Source organism: Nyctereutes procyonoides, unplaced genomic scaffold (genome assembly GCF_905146905.1).
Source record: "Nyctereutes procyonoides isolate TBG_1078 unplaced genomic scaffold, NYPRO_anot_genome, whole genome shotgun sequence".
Classification (NCBI taxonomy): Eukaryota; Metazoa; Chordata; class Mammalia; order Carnivora; family Canidae; genus Nyctereutes; species Nyctereutes procyonoides.
This window is the reverse complement of record NW_026575041.1, coordinates 6,164,801-6,182,561: the sequence shown is the minus strand read 5'-3', so window position 1 is coordinate 6,182,561 and position 17,761 is coordinate 6,164,801. Positions and strand designations below refer to the sequence as shown.

At 36.3% G+C, this 17,761-nt stretch overlaps 1 protein-coding gene across 1 annotated transcript in view; it reads left to right on the top strand.

The window, feature by feature from the left end:
- The window catches only part of RSF1 (remodeling and spacing factor 1), a 158,727-nt gene that overhangs the window by 84,354 nt on the left and 56,612 nt on the right, over window positions 1–17,761 (top strand). The window contains 3 exon segments of the mRNA XM_055320465.1: window positions 2,776–2,868; window positions 3,261–3,466; window positions 13,660–13,814. Coding sequence (XP_055176440.1) covers window positions 2,776–2,868; window positions 3,261–3,466; window positions 13,660–13,814 — 454 coding nt within the window.

The window sequence follows — 17,761 nt, the reverse complement described above, 5'->3', positions numbered from 1 at the left end:
CCTTTAGTTTCTCTGTCTCACAAGGATCCAAGAATAACTGTCATAGACAGTCTCAGAGACACAGCTAGTTTCTGGCACTCTAGGCAAACATTGGCCCATGGGCCAAATCTGGCCTGCTGTCTACTTACGTATGGCCTGAAAACTAAGTGAGGGTTTTTACATATTAAAATGGTTGGGAGAATGGTTGACATATGAAAATGATATGAAATTCAGATTTCCTTATCCATAAATAAAGTGGTGTTGGAACACAGCCAAGTTTACTCATTTATATATTTTCTGTGGTTGCTTTTCCACTACAACAGCAGAGTTGAATAGTTGGAAAGACACTGTATGTTCTACAAAGCCTAAATTATTTCCTGTTTGGCCCTTAACAGAAAAGGTTTGCTGACCTCTGGTGTAGATTTATATAGTCGTGCATAGGGGATCTCTGGGTGACTCAGTGGTTTAGTGCCTGCCTTTGGTCCAGGGCATGATCCTGGAGTCCCAGGATCAGGTTCTGCGTTGGGCTCCCTGCATGAGCCTGCTTCTCCCTCTGCCTGTCTTTCTCTCTCTCTCTCTCTCTCTCTCTCTCTCTGTCATGAATAAATAAATAAAAAATCTTTTTAAAAAAATCTGTCTATATAGTAATGCATAATTGTCACTTACAGATTATTTTTTTGACAGTCTTTACTTTGTAATAGCAATGGGTTATGGTTGTTTGGGCAAATATGAGATTTTTTTTTTCTCAAATGGCAAAATAATATGTCTACCTTTGCCTTCTTAAAGAAACAAGAGTATCCTACTCATTCTGAATATTAGCACAAAAGTTTTTCCATCCTAAATTATAAGTAAGGAAGGTCAATAAGTTGAAAGTAAGTAGTGTGAGGCAAAGAGGCCTGTGTCTTAATTATCTCTTTACCCCTTTTTCACTTTTATCCCCTTTCACATGATAAAAGATAATTAAGAGTTGTTCATTTGTATTTGGTATCTGACTACATGAGTCATTGGCTATGCCTTTGTACTTGGTTTGTCAAGCAGACGTTGGAGCTATATCATTCTCAGCCCGTCTTATACTGAACATGAGCTTCTACACCCTCAGATTTAACCTTTAAGATAGTCAATCAACATCCTCTTCTTTTAGGTGTGGTATATAGCAGAGTCCTCAGTAGGTACTTCCAAGTCATAAGCTGGGTTTGCATTCTTAACTCTCTGTTTTTTTAAATTGAGATATTAGTCACATATCATGAAATTTACCCTTTAAATTATACAATACAGTATTTTTTAGTGTATTCATAAGGATGTGCTATCATCACCATTGTCTTAATTCTAAAACATTTTTATCACTCCCTATTCCTCCCTTTACCTGCCCCCTGACAACTACTAATAAACTTTTAGTCTGTATGTATTTTACCGTTGTGTACATTTCATATACATAGACCCATACTATATATAACCTTTTGTTTCTGATTTCATTCACTGGGCATGTTTTTAATGTTCATCCAAGCTGTAGAATGTATCACTACTTCATTCTTTTTTTATAGCTGTACAAAATTCCACTTCATGGATATTCCACATATTATTTATCTGTTTTTCAGTTGATGGATATTTGAGTTGTTTTCACCTTTTGGCTCTTGTAAAAAAATATTACTCCGAACACTGCAGATTTTTACATGTACATGTATTTTCACTTTTCTTATATAAATACCTAGAAATGGAATTGCTAAGTCACATGGTAACTTAATGTTAACATTTTGAGGAACTGCTTAGCTTTTTTATGAAGCAGCTGCACCATTTTATATTCCCATCAAAACCTGTGCATTTCAGTCTCTCCATTTCGTCACCAACATTTAGTGTTATTATTCTTTTCTTTTTTAAGATTTATTTTTGTTAGCATGTGAGCATGGGGAGGGGCAGAGGGAGATAGAGAATCTCTAGCCAGCTCCCCACTGAGCTGAATGCCCAATGTGGGGCTGAGATCAGTGAGCCACCCAGGCGCCCCTTATTTTTCTTTTTTGAATGTCAGCTATCCTTATGGATATGAAGTAGTATTCCATTGTGGTTTTGATTTGCATTTCCCTAATGACTAATGATGATCCTATTTTCCTATGCTTATTGGCCATTTTATATGTTCTTTGGTAAAATGTCCATTCAGATTCTGACCTTTTAGCTTTTGATAGAATTTTTTCCCCTCTCTACAATATATAATCCTGTCAACCAGAGACATACAGTATTCCAGGATAGCGTTTTACTCTTGATTCTGGCTAAGGTCATGATCTTGGGGTCCTGGAATTGAGCCCTCCATGGGGCTTTATGCTCAACATGGAGTCCCCTTGTCCGTCTTCCTCTGTTTCCCACCCTCCCCACCCCTCTACTCACTCTCACTCTCACTCTCTCTCAAATAAATAAAATATTTTTTAAAAATGTACCTATAATTTGACCTGTTTTTTGAATGTCTACCTCTGTTCTGGGCATATCGATAAAAAAACTATTGCCCTCAAGGAACTTTTAGGCCATTTAGAAGGGGAATTAGATAATTTTTGCATTTGGGAAAATGTGCCATAAAATATGTAAAAAATTCTTGAGATTAGATGAGAGAACTATAGAGATCACTGCTTAACTTAAATTTGGTCATTAGTCATAAGTAAGTATTTCTGGTGTATTTAAGAATGGATTTGCCTTGGATTGTATTTGATATAAACTTACTCCATTATAAATAAATTAACATAATTGTACAACAAAATACTAAGGTAAATAGAAATTGCTTTTATGTATTAAGATATTGACTTTCTCTGACAGATATGCCAAGAGTTTAATAGCACCTGGGCATGGGAGATGGAGAAGAAGGGCTATCTTGAAATGAGTGTTGAATGCAAACTAGCACTCTTAAAGGTAATAATTTATTATCTGTTATAATTATTTTAATTTATTCACCAGTAATTGTTCCAAGAATAATGTCACCTAAAAGCTTTAGCAGAAAGAATCATTGAAAATTTTATACATAAGAAAATTTGGGAGACTAGTACAAACACAGTACTTTTGAAATATATTATTTTTATGTCATTGGTTATATTAAATCTGTAAATTTAAGTAATACTAAAGTGTTAACTTGAAATATATCTTTTTAAGTTGCTTATTCTAAACAGGTTGTACAAAAGTGGTGAGAGGATGGTATTTTTTTCTGTTCCCATCCCTGAATCAATTCTATGGTTAAACATACCATATTTTCTGTGATGGAGAAACATTTACGAAGTATTTTAAGCCATGTTATGACTATTTTTCAGTACCTCTGCGAGTGTCAGTTTGATGACAATCTCAAATTCAAGAACATTATCAATGAAGAGGATGCTGATACCATGCGTCTCCAACCAATTGGCCGAGACAAAGATGGCCTCATGTACTGGTACCAGTTGGATCAAGATCACAATGTCAGAATGTACATAGAAGAACAGGATGATCAAGATGGCTCTTCATGGAAATGCATTGTCAGGTATCTTTTATTGGAATCTTTTCACATTTATTTGCGTTTCTTACTCTAATCTCTTCTCTACAAGAATATAATCTCTAAGGCTAAGGTGATCCTTTTTTTTGTAGGGTTGGGGAATTGCCAGAACCTAGCCTTTTGCCCAGCACAATTCCCATAGTGGGTACTTAATTATTTCTCAAACAAATAGATATATTTAGCATGGTGGTCCATATCAACACATGTACCTTATACTTCAGGAAGCTGGAATTTGACAAATAATAATGCACCAATAATATGCACAGAAAAACCCATTAAAAATACAAGAAAAGCATTGTTTCGTTCTTATCTAGGTACAGTTTTCTATTAGGCATCCTTTATTTATTTCTAATTGTTTTAATTTGGCCAGTTCATCTTGGCACTGTAGTATATTTTTATTTTTTATTTATTTTTTTTAATTTTTATTTTTTTATAAATTTCTTTTTTTTTAATTTTTATTTACTTATGATAGTCACACACACACAGAGAGAGAGAGAGAGAGAGAGAGAGAGAGAGAGGAAGAGACACAGGCAGAGGGAGAAGCAGGCTCCATGCACCAGGAGCCCGACGTGGGATTCGATCCCGGGTCTCCAGGATCGCGCCCTGGGCCAAAGGCAGGCGCTAAACCGCTGCGCCACCCAGGGATCCCTATAAATTTATTTCTTATTGGTGTTCAATTTGCCAACATCTAGAATAACACCCAGTGCTCATCCCATCAAGTGCCCCCCTCAGTGCCCATCATCCAGTCACCCTCACCCCCCGCCCACCTCCCTAGTATATATATATATTTTTAAGACTTTATTTATGTATTCATAGAGACACACACACAGAGAGAGAGAGAGAGAGGCAGAGGCACAGGCAGAGGGAGAAGCAGGCTCCATGCAGAGAGCCCCGATGACGTGGGATTCGATCCAGGGTCTCCAGGATCATGCCCTGGGCTGCAGGCAGCACTAAACCACTGCACCACCGGGGCTGCCCCTAGTATATTTTTAATCTTTACTATGCATACATTCCTTTACAGTTCTGAAGAAATCTGAGGAATATTGTACCCCTTTTTTTAGCATAGTTCTTTTTAAAAAAATCTTGATTTCTTATTTGTATTTTTTTTAAAGATTTTATTTTTAAGTAATCTCTGCACTGAACAGTTCAAGCCCACAACCCTGACATCAAGAGTCACCTGTTCTTGGAGCACCTGAGTGTCTGAGCCTTTGGGTCAGGTCATGGACCCGGGGTCCTGCATCAGGCTCCCCATAGGGAGCCTGCTTCTCCCTCTGCCTATGTCTCTGCCTCTCTGTCTCTCTCATGAATAAATAAATAAAAATCTTTTTTAAAAGATATATTTGAGTGGAAACATTTCATGTAAAACCTTAAAATAAAATTTTATTTTTTAATTAGTAAGTGACACTGAGGTCATTATTCAGAATCATGTGTCTCTGGAGCACCTGGCTGGCTCTGTTGGTTAAGCATCCGATTCTTGATAGCAGCTTAAGTCATGATCTTGATTGGGGTCATGGGATCGAGCCCTGTATGGGACTCCTCACTCAGCAGGGAGTCTGCTAGAGATTCTCTACCTCTCTCTCTTACCCACAGTCCACCCCCGCCCCCACTCTTGCACTCTCTGTCTCTCTCAAAAAAATAAATCTTTTTTTTAAAGGAATCTTTGTATCTCTAATTTTCTATTTTTGTGATATAATTATTTAGAATTTATTTCATTAATACCAGTACCCACAGTTTATATTAATTTTGAAATTATCAAACTATAGATAAATCTGTAAGTAGGGAGAACTTAGTAAATATATAACCACTGCTTATGAAAAACTCCTTGACTTTGTTGCTCATTTTTTAGTTTTAGCAGATTTTTGTTAGTGATTATTTATTAATGTTTTGAAGAGATAATCTGTGGAAATTTGGAACATTTGGGTCAGGATAGCTTAACTTTGGTGTCTTAAGAATAAAGGAAATTAATGAATTTATAGGGGAATGTTTTATAAACATGCTTTAATCATACTATAATATGGTTCTCCATGTAGTTAATTTACTAAATGGAAATAAAGTAGTCTTGAAATGAAGTTCACTTACCATCTCTCCCTATAAACATTGAATGAAGTTCTGTTCATGATGTTTTATCACTTCTATTATTTCCTGTATCAACCTTGCATTGTTGTTTAAGAGTTACTCTCGGGCAGCCTGGGTGGCTCAGCGGTTTAGTGCTGCTTTCAGCCCAGGGCGTGATCCTGGAGATCCTGGATCGAGTCCCACGTCAGGCTCACTGCGTGGAGCCTGCTACTCCCTCTGCCTATGTCTGCCTCTCTCTTTCTCTCTCTCTCTCTCTCTCTCTCTCTCTCTCTCTGTGTCTCCCATGAATAAATAAATAAAATCTTTAAAAAAAAAAAGAGTTACTCTCTCCTACTTTGTATATGAAGAAAATATGACAGAGAAAAATAATTATGATTATTACTGATCAGTCATAATGCTTAAAACCATTTCTAATGTACAGTGTTTTAATTAGATCATACCCTAATGGATGATGTGAGAGAAGTGCTTAGGTTTAGAGTTAACTGTGCTTAAATCTGGATTCCTCTGCTTACTGTGTGATGGCAGAATACTTAATTTCCCTGGTATTCTCTTTCCTCCACTTTTATTTTTTTTCTTTCCTGCACTTTAAAATGAGGATGATAGTAAAGTTATTGTGAAGAATATGTAAATTTATATTGCTTATCGACATGTATTATTAAGCTCTAAGCTGAGCAATTGTGGTTATCCTAAGGAATATAGTACAGCTCTGGGATTTGTAGAGGAGCTTCGGGAACCTGTGGAAATCCCTTTTATTGTAAATAGTAGCTCTTAGTTTTATTTAATATGTGTATTTTCTTGAGAATTGCCATAGTTTTCTACAGATTCTCAGTTTGGTCTGTGCTTCATATACTTGACCTGTTCTGTGACATGACATTTAAGTTTCTTTAAATTGACACAGTAGTACTACTTTTGACAGATGCGGTGAACTGTCTTGTCTCTATAAGTCTCTTATTTTTGTGAATGTTGAATGTAAAAAGCATTGTATTATTCTTGCCTGTTGCCAAAATTATTGTCTTAATTGTCATTAAAATGCATTATGTGCATTTTACACTACCAAGTAATGTGTAGGCCATTATCCTACCTGGCCCTGATGACATCCTTCTGGAGTCTAGTATTTAGATTCGGATGCCAGACTCTAAGCAAGTTAAGTAGAATTTTGATTTTTTTGTTTAACAGATTCTACTTCGCTATTTTTCCTCATTGGTGAATATTATTTTTACTAGTGAAATGAAAAATCTCCTCTTGTTTAAAATTATTTCTTTAAAGTAATGCTGATTTTCTTGGGGATTTCTGATGTTGGAAACATGTTTTTGCTTAACTCTCAAAAAAGATTATGTGACAAAAGTTGTCTTAAGAATTCTGCTTTGTTTTTTTTTTAAGCTGAAAGTCATCCTTAAATAATTGATAAATTTTAAAATGTAACAACTTTGCAACTTAAAAATAAAATGGAATATTTTTCGAAAAACTGGGATCCATAAAAAAAGAATTTTCTCTATTTGATCTTCTGAAAATGCAATATTTAGATAATACACAGTGTCTAGTCTCAGACCATAAAATAGAATTAATCTAGAAATCAGTTATAGAAAGAGAGTTTTAAAATCCCCACATACTTAGATATTAAGTAATATACTTCTACATAATACATGGGTCAAAGAAGAAATTTCAAGACAAAGTTTTAAATTTTTTGGATTAGATGAAAATACAACTCAAAATTTGTGGTTGAAAATTTGCAGTGAAAGCATTACTTAGAAGAAACTTCACATATAAAGCAAAAGCTGGTTCTTTGAGAAGATGTACAGTTGATGAGCCACTAACCAGTCTATGAAAAAAGAGATTGAACACAAATTATTGATATCATAAATGAAAAAAGATACCAGTACAAGTACATGGACATCAAAAGGATAATAAAGGAATACCATGAACAGCTCTATCTCACAAATTGATAACCTAGATGCAGTGGGGCACTGAAAGGCACTAACCGACTTCACAACTTACCATAAAGCTACAGTAGGTAAGACAGTGTGGTATTGGTGAAAAGAAGAGGCAGATGCAGGGACACCAGAAGCCTAGCCAAATATATAGTGTAGCAGAATAGGGAGCCTTGAAATAGACCTGTATAAAGGAACAAAGACAGTACAGTGGAGAAAAGGTAATGATGCTGGAAAAAATGGACATCCATATGCATAACATTGAATCTAGACACAGACCTTACACCCTCAACAAAAAATTAACTCAACATGAATTACAGACCTCCATATACAATGCAAAACTATAAAACTCCAAGAAGATAACACAGAAACAAATCTAGATAATACTGGGTTTGGCAATAACTTCTTTGGTACAACACCAAAGGTACAGTCTCTGAAAGAAAGAAGTGATAAAAGCTGAACTTCATTATAATTTAAAATTTCTGCTCTGGAAAGGCACTGTCACTATAATGAAAAGTTCAGCCACAGACTGGGAGAAAATACTTTTTTTTTTTTTTTTCATGAGAGACACAGAGAGAAAGAGAGACAGAGACACAGGCAGAGAGAGAAGCAGGCTCTATGCAGGGAACCCGATGTGGGACTCGATCCCGGGTCTCCAGGATCATACCCTTAGCTGAAGGTGGCACTAAACCACTGAGCCACCCAGGCTGCCCTGGGTGAAAATGCTTAACCAAAGGTGTATTTGATAAAGGCCTATTTCCAAAATATACAAAGAACTCTTAAAACTCAATAATTAAAAACCCATCTGATTTAAGATGCACCTGGGTGGCTGACTTGGTTGAGCATCTGACTCTTGGTTTTACTCAGGTTGTGATCTCCGGATTATGGAGTTGGAGTTGGAGTTGGGTCCACGGTGGGCTCCCTGTTCAACAGGGAGTCTGTTTTCCCTCTGCCTCTGCCCCTCCTCCTGCTCCCTCTCTCACAAATAAATAAACCTTTTTTTAAGAAAAGGTAAATAACCTGATTTAAAAATGGACCAAAAACCTTACAGACATATTGCCAGTAAAGATATACAGATGGCAAATATATATATTTGTACAGAGATACATATGAAAAGTGGTCCACATCATATGTCACTAACAAAATGTAAATTAAAATGAGATACTACTATACACTTATTAGAATGACCAAAATCCAGAACACTGACAACACCAAATGCTGACAAGGATGTGGAGCAACAAGAACTCTCAGCCATTGCTGGTGGAAATACAAAATGGCATAGCCACGTCTCACTACAGTTTAATGGTTTTTTACAGAATTAAACACCATGTGATCCAGCAACCATACTCCTTGGTATTTGCTCAAAGGAGTTAAGAGATACATCCACACAGAAACCTGCACACAAATGTTTATAGCAGCTTTGTTTATACCTGCCAAAACTTTAAAGCAACCAAAATGTCAAAACTGATTGACTGAACACTTAAGATCTTTTCATTTCAAAGTATGTAAATCATACCTCAATAAAAATATTTTAAAAATTGTAATGGTTTGACAACCATTTTCAAAAAGCTGAATTCTAAACAGTGTGCCGAGTTTTCATGTACCCAAAATTACAAACTGTCAAAAACCTTTCTAAACCATATGCTGTTAGTATAGCACGGTGACTGAACAGATGGTCTCGGAAGTCAGGTTATAATTCAATCCTGCCTTTAGTCTGTACTGTGACCTTAGGCAAATTACTATACCTCTCTACGATGTCCTCACTTTCTTCATCTATAAAATGGGGGGTGACAATAGTCTGTATTTTAATCAGGTTATATTGAGATTATATGAACTAGTTCATATAAAGTGCTTGGAGAAGTGCCTAGAACATATTAATCACATCACTCATTACTGTCTTCCTTCAGGTTCCTGGCCCCCGTAAGAAATATTATCACACTCCATTATCTTCCCTATTTTGTCACCTCATTAATTTAGAATCAGATGAAAAAAAGATGGAAAATTATTGGTGAACCCTGCAATCATATACTATAGATACTTAGAAAGAATTGCTATTCTTAGAGCACACTGTGCTCTACCCTGGAAATGCAAAGACATGATGCAGTTTCTTAAGGAGTTCCAAACTGTGGAGGAGAGATACAGGGAAATTGTCAATGATAATATAGGGTCATAAATATGAACTCTGATGGAGATCCAGTGTGCTATTTAGGGCCCAGTACTTAAATAACCAAGTATGGGTTCATACTGGGCAGAAATGATGCCTATGCTTGGCTTTGTTTTTGTTTGATTTCTTTTGTTTTAGATTTTGTGGTATTGTACTGTCAGCTCAATTGCTTCTTAAAAGGTTTAATCCCAGGGCAGCCCAGGTGGCTCAGCGGTTTAGCGCCACCTTCAGCCCAGGGTGTGATCCTGGAGACCCGAGATCAAGTCCCACGTTGGACTCCCTGCTTGGAACCTGCTTCTCCCTCTGCCTGTATCTCTGCCTCTCTCTGTGTGTCTCATGAATAAATAAAATCTTTAAAAAATAAAGATTTAATTCTACCACTAACTCTTAACCCTGAGCAACCCTTAGACTAGGAAAAATCATATTCCACAATATAATAATTAGGATGATACGCTCCATTTCGCCAAAGTCTAAATTAACTTCAAGTACAAATAGTAAAACACAAGAGTTAGGAATCTCTTAAATCAAAATCCGTAATCTGCCTGTTAATCTGAGCTTCTAACATTTTCACCTCAACATATTTGTCCCATCTCAGTTAAAAGCAACCACATCTTTTCATCTGCTTGGATCTAAAACTTGGGGGCGCATTCTTGACGTTTCTTTTTCCCTTCACATCCACTGTATCAGCAAATACAAACAGCTCTCTTTGCAAAATGTATCCAGTGTTTGTTGGTTCCTCATCCCCTTCATAGTTATGTTCTTGTCCAAGCCACCATCGTCTTTCTTTTGTTTTGTTTAAAGATTGATTGATTGATTTCAGGAGAGAGTATGCACGTGTCAGTGGTGGGAGGAGGGAGGGAGAACCTCAGACTCCCTGCTGAGCATGGAGTCCAAGGAGGAGCTCCATATCAGGACCCTGAAATCATGACCTGAACTGAAACCAAGAGTTGGGCACTCAACTGACTCAGCCACCTGGGTGCCCCTCATTTTTATTTTTAATACAGTTCTGTGGTTTTAGTATATTAACGAAGTAGTGCAGCCATCACTGCTATCAAACTAGAACATTCTCCCCACCCCATGAAGAAACCCTGTACTGCATACCCTGCATGTTAGTAATTTTAATCACCATTCTCCCTTTACTTGGCCAGCGGCAGCTGCCAGTCTACTTTCTGTTTCTATAATTTGCCTATTCCAGACATTTCATAAACACAGAATTATACAATATATGCCCATTGTGTCTGGCTTCTTTCGAGAGTGTAATCATTTCAAGGTTTTTATTTATATAGTTGGAATCTGTATTTTGTTCTTTTTTATGGCTAAATAGTATTGGCCTGTATGGATATACCATATTTGTTTATTCATTCTATACTTGTCTTCCAAGAGTAGTTGGGGATAGCCATGAGGAACACATTCCAGACTAAGAGAGCAGAAGTGCAAACACCTGACATCCTGAGAGCATGGTAATTTGGAGGGATGTATCTAATAAACCTGAGTGAAGAAATGTTTTAGAGCAAACAAGGCCAGCAATGGAGAGAAGGAGAGCAGAACACGGAATTGTTGTTAGTGTCCAAAGTCTTTTCTAAGAGTTCCTGTAGATAGTGGTAAGAATTTGGGGCATAATTTGAATATGTTTATAAAAATCTCCTCTGACTAGTTCAAATATAGGATCTTTAAAAAATTATTTTGCATACTAAATCTTGTTTTATCAAAATAGGAGAACTCCAAAGATGAGCAGTTTTCTGTTTTCATATAATTATGACTATATGAAGCTTGCATGTTAACCCAGTAGTTAGGTTAAAAGCTTTTTAGGGAGTTCTGCTAAATTCCTTTGTTTCTTACTCCAGTAATTGATGTGGATTTTGTAACAGTATTGGTTCTCTTTTAATGTTTGGAAACTTTTTAAAATAGATACAGTGAACAACTTCAATATATTCAGTTCCCAGCATGACTTCCAAAAAACCAAGAAGGTTGAGGCAGTTTTTACATATGGAATTCTCAGTATACTAAGAGAAGTAATAACATTAATTGGATAGAGCCTTGGGTTAGAAGGCGTAATGAAGTTGATGTAATGTAGGAAATAGGAACTTTGCCAAAAATAATTTTTTTTCTCTCTCTCGGGTTTGTTTTTAAGATTTTATTTATTTATTTGAGAGAGACAGAGAGGGAGAGAACATGAACAGAGAGAGGGAGAAGCAGACTCCCCGCTGGGCAGGGAACCCCATGCAAGGCTTGATCCCACTACCCTGAGATCATGACCCTCGCAGAAGGCAGATGCCCAACCAACTGAGCCACCCAGGCACCCCTGTCTCTAGGTTTTAATATTATTTTTTGTGAAGTGGAGGCAGTACCAGAGAGGATTCTGAAAGAGCATCTAATCTTAATCTGATCTCCTATTATTAGATAATTAAAATTCTAAAACTTCATCTTATTTATAATATGTGTAACCTATGAATTCATTCCCATACTCAATATTAATAATATGATAAACCTGTGTGTTCACTCCCATACGTAGTGACAAAATGGTTGTCATTTCTGAAAGGTGTCCATCAGTGGGAATTTTATTACTTTCCTTAGGAGGCCTTTTTTTTTTTTTTTTTTAGATTTTATTTATTTATGCATGAGAGACGTAGAGAGAAAGAGAGGCAGAGACACAGGCAGAGGGAGAAGCAGGCTCCATGCAGAACCAGGATGGACATGGGACTCGATCCCGGGTCTCCAGGATCCCACCCTGGGCTGAAGGCAGCGCTAAACCGCTAAGCCACCGGGGCTGCCCAGGAGGCCATTTTAATAACATTTGAGTGAATCCTCTCTTTTATAGATAAGCTGAAGCCTAGTGAAGATATATGACTTGTCCAGGGGCACAGAGTCATCTAGGTTTGGAACAGGATTCTATTCATTCATACTTCTTCAAGTCTACTTCATAATTCATAAGGTAGTGTCCCTGCTCTCACCATGGTTAGCTGGGAGAGAAGTGGAAGGGGACAGGATAGAGGACATGTGTGGAATAACAGATAAGAACAGAAGTAATTTCATCTGAATTGGAGCTACATAGGATTAGAGGTGCATGCACAGTGTTTTGACAACACAGATGAGAAGATCATGGTGTTGAAAAACTCAGTGGCAGATCCAGAACTGACTTCCAACTCTTAGTCCAGGGTTTCATTTTTTTCTCTTCACTGTTACACATTGCTTATCTGAGAAGGAGAAATATCCAAGTGAGCTTTCTTGTTTGTAAGTGGCATTCAAATCAACCATCTAACACAGCTCTGGTCTAAGTAGTAAAAATAGAGAATTGATAGGTTAAATATTCCTTACTTGGGATTTTCTTGTATTTTTTATTCAAATTGAATTCCCTTCCTGCAGTTGTAAACTGTAATTGATGGAACAACATACAGTTTCCTAAATTCTTAAGTTTTTGAACTGTGTTATAAGAGCTGACTGCTATAATCACTCAGACCTGGATCATAATTTTATAACAGCATCAAATATTTTTTCTGTAGGTGGAAGAGTTCTTATTTACAAATGAATCAAGAATGTGAATCATTTTGTTTAAAAAAATGCTTCAAGGAAATTTTACATTGATTTTATACTCTTTAAAGAGCATAGAACTTTTAAAAATTATCCAACTTTTGAGCAGCCTGGGTTGCTCAGTGGTTTAGTGCCACCTTCAGCCCAGAGCCTGATCCTGGAGATCAGGGATCGAGTCCCATGTCAGGCTCCCTGCATGGAGCCTGCTTCTCCCTCTGCCTGTGTCTCTGCCCCTCTCTCTCTCTCTCTCTCTCTCTCTCTCTCTGTCTCTCATGAATAAATAAATACAATCTTTAAAAAAATTTTTTTTAATATGCTTTCATTCCTAATACTTAAATTCAAGGTAATTGAGATGTACCAGTGTTTTGGATGTTTTTTAATTATGTTTTTCTATTTTAATTTTAATCTCTTAATAGGTATTATTTTGAAATCTCTTTAGAGCAGAATTAAGATTTTTATGCTGTTTTGTTTTTTCCCTTATTTAGAAATCGAAACGAGTTGGCTGAGACTCTTGCCCTCCTGAAAGCACAGATTGATCCTGTGCTACTGAAAAACTCTAGCCAACAGGACAACTCTTCCCGGGAAAGTCCCAGCTTAGAGGATGAGGAGACTAAAAAGGAGGAAGAAGCACCTAAACAAGGTTTTTTTTTGTGTGTTTTGTTTTGCTTTGTTTTGTAATTTCTTCTCTTCCACTCCTTTTCCAACTATATTAATTAGAATTCTCTCAATTTGAAAAATTGGAAGTCTTCCTGTAGAGGAAGGCTGATTTTTCTTTTCTTTAATGAAAAATAAGAATCAAAAAGCCATTGAGTACTTTCTTCTCAACATATATTGAATATTTTAAAAACTTAAATAAAAAGTGTTCAAATCATCATAGCATATTTTTTACTAATTTAGGAATGCAAAGAAATTTCACTAAATTCACTCTTATTATTGTAGTAAAATATGCATAACATAAAAGTTATTTTTTAACCATTTTTAAGTATATAATTCTGTGGCATTAAGTACATTCACATTGTGACCATCTATCACCACTGCCATCTCCAGAGTCGTCTTCCCCATCTGAAACTCTATCCATTAAATACTCACTCCCCATTTGCCCCCCAACCCCCAAGCCCTGGCATCCACCATTCTACTTTCTATCCCTGTGAATTTGCATAACTCTAGGAATCTTCTATCTAAGAATTCATAGGATATTTATTCATTTTTGACTGGCTAATTTCACTGAGCATAATGACAGGCCGAATAATATTCCATTGTCTGTGTATATCACATTTTGTTTTATTCATCTGTCAGTGGACAGTTGGCTTTCATCCACCTTTTGGCTTTTGTGAATAATGCTGCTAGGAACATGGGTGTACAAATATCTTCTGGTCACTGCTTTCACTTCTTTTGGTTATATACCTCGAAGTGGTATTGCTGGGCCCTGCCGTGGTAGCTTGAGAATCTGACATACCATTTTACCTTCCCTCTAGTCATGTTACTTTGCAGTCCACCAAAGGTGCGTGTTCACTTAATCATCATATTAGTACCTTGAGGGAACTACTACTGTTAATTATTTCCATTATGAGGGAAATAGGAAAGTTTATAAACTTGCCCTAAGTCCTATAGATAATAAAGTGTCAGAGTTTAGCGATGACCCCTAGTCCTTGTATCACCCATGGTCTTCAGCTAGAGTGGTCTAGGGCCGTACTTCTCAAATTTTAATATGCATGCAATTTACCTGGTGATCTTTTTACAATGCAGACACTGATTGAGTTGGTCTTGTGTGAGGCTGCTGATACGCCATTTTAATTAACAAGGACCTAGGTGATGCTGATGTGGCTGGTCAGAGAACCACACTTTGAATAGCTAGGTTATTGAAGCAGTTTCCTTCTAACCTTGTATTGGCTTAAATACAGCAAAATCTTTCAGACAGCTGTTTCTGGAAATATTCCTCAATGAATGCTGATATTTTAACACTCAGCACAGTTAAGAGAGTCTGTGGGGAAGGACATCTTTTTAAAAAGTAGTGTAAGAGGAGGAGCAAGACATTTAACCCTCTTTAGTTTTCTCCTTTCTCTTTGAAATAGTGTCTCTTATGTTTCTCTTACTCTAACAGCAAAATGTTTCTTATTCATTCAGGAAAAATTTATTGTACATCTACTCTGTTGCTAAACACCATTTTAGACATGAGACTTCAGTAAGCAGACTAAAATCCTTGTTTTGTGAATAAAATAGCTGACACATACCATTGACCATGCATCAAGTACTGTTCTCAATGCTTTACATGTGCTAAGTCCTATAATCTTCACAACCACTCTGTTAGTTATGACATTAGTATTTCATTTTTGTTTTCATTTTTTCAGATGAGAGAAGCAAGACAAGGAGAGGTTTGAGTGACTTTCCCAGGGTCACACAGCCTGTTATTGGCACACCCGATATTCACCTGGGCAGTCTTTGGTCTGCCCAGGTCAGAGTTCTTGTGCTTTAGATGCTGCAGTAACACATACTGTGGGAGTAGACTATTTTATTCAGCCCCTAAAGCCCCATCTCTTACTCCATCCTCTCAGGTGTAGTTATTGGTTCTGTTCCAAACAAGACCAAGTCATTTTTATTACTTTCAGATGTAAACAAACATTGCCCTTGGGCAGGGAGGGGAGGGAAAGCAGGGATATTTGGAAATCAGACATCAGGAGGGAAAAAATAAACAGGAACTGGAGAAAGAATAAAACAGCTACACCTCTTCTTGCAACCAAAATAATTTTTTCTTTGTTAGTTGAGTTGCCATGCTTTGTATCCAACCTTAGCAAAATTATTTTTTGTATAAGTGCCAAGAAGAAATGTATTACATATAAACATAGGCAGAGATTCAAAGATGGCATCATAGGTCTTAAAATATTCACCAACTAAATAATTAGATTTTTTTAAATTTCGGATATAATTGAAATTGAAGTCTGAGTTTCTTAAACTGTCATTCAGAATCTCACAGTGTGGCCTCAAACTATATTTCTACGGTTATCTCCTACTAGTTTTTTATATGATCACTGGTTCCAGATAATCTAGATGCCTTTATTATCTCCTTCTGTCTTGACCATTCCTTCTATATACTTATCATGCTTTTATCTCCTTGAGATACTGTTCGTCCACTCTGGAAATTCTAGTTATTCAGGGCCATCTTGAATCTCATAATCTTAATCCTTTTTCTAAGTTCCACTAGCACTTAATTAGTACTACTTTTTTCCTCACTTATATTAGGGTCAGTCATACTACCAAGCTTGAAGCTCTCAAATATTTGTTGACTTCTTATTCTCAGACTGTGATAGATGATAGATTTCAAAGCCAGTGTTAGGTATAACTTAAGCCCTTCTCTGTTTAATACCCAGGATATCTTGTCAGGTGGTATACTACCTAGAAGTTTAATAAATATTTTCACTCCATGTTAGATATTGTATATTCTAATTTAGAAGAGACTAGGAAACTAAAAAAAAAGACCTTGTATGGGGAAAAATAAAGTTGGGGAAATCCTGACCTTTAGTTTTTTTTTTTCTAATTGGAAAAAGACTTTCCTTTTGTTAGCTTTTGTATCATACACTTCTGCCTATATGTAGAATGGGTAAAGAATATCACTTGAGAATTTTTAATAGGGAATAGAAATAATAGATTGGCAGTTTTAAACTGATTTGGCCTGAAAATATGTTTATTTTGGTTTGTACAGTGCTGCTTTGTTTTTTGTTTCATTTTTTTGTTTTGTTTTTAATTATAGATGAATGTCAGCATTTTAAGGTGTACAATTCGGTGGTTTTTAATATATTCATAATGTTGTGCAGCCATCACTACCATCTATTGATAGAACGTTTCCATCACCCCATAAAGAAATCCTGTAACAATTAAGCAGTCATTTGCTGCTTTTACCTGTACCTAACCCATGGAATCCACTGATCTACTTTCTATCTCTGAGTGTGCCTGTCTTAAACATTTCGTATAAATGGAATCATATGATAGAGGGCCTTTTGTGTCTAGCTTCTTTCACTTGGAAGGTTTCTTTTTTTCACTTTTACCTTCAAGGTTTACCCTTGTTGTAACATGTTTCATACAGCACTTCATTCCTTAATACAGCACTTCATTCCTTATTATGACTGAATAATATTTCCTCGGATAGATATGACACATTTTGTTAATTCATTCATTAGTTGATGGACATATGAGTTGTTTCCACTTTTTGGCTGTTACGAATAATGCCACTGTGAACATTCATGTACAGATTTTTGTGGAAACATGTTTTCACACATGTGTGGGTTTTGTTTACTTTGAATTTACTGTTAACCGTTAAAATTGGAAATTAGAAGAGCTGGTAACAATGAAGCATTATTTTTGCCTATCAACAATGGGCTGTAACTGAGGAAGGTTTGACTATCCTTAGAATCTGCATTCTCCAATTTATGTTAATCCTCTCTCACGTCCCCAAATATTGGGCTTTCAGTCTCAGTTGCTTAGCTTAGTACTTAAATTTTGTTTTTCTTACGATATAAAGTAAAAAAATTATTATATTCATGGGTCTTTCAAATATTGAAAAAACAAGAGAAAGAATGAGGAGGCAGTGAAGAA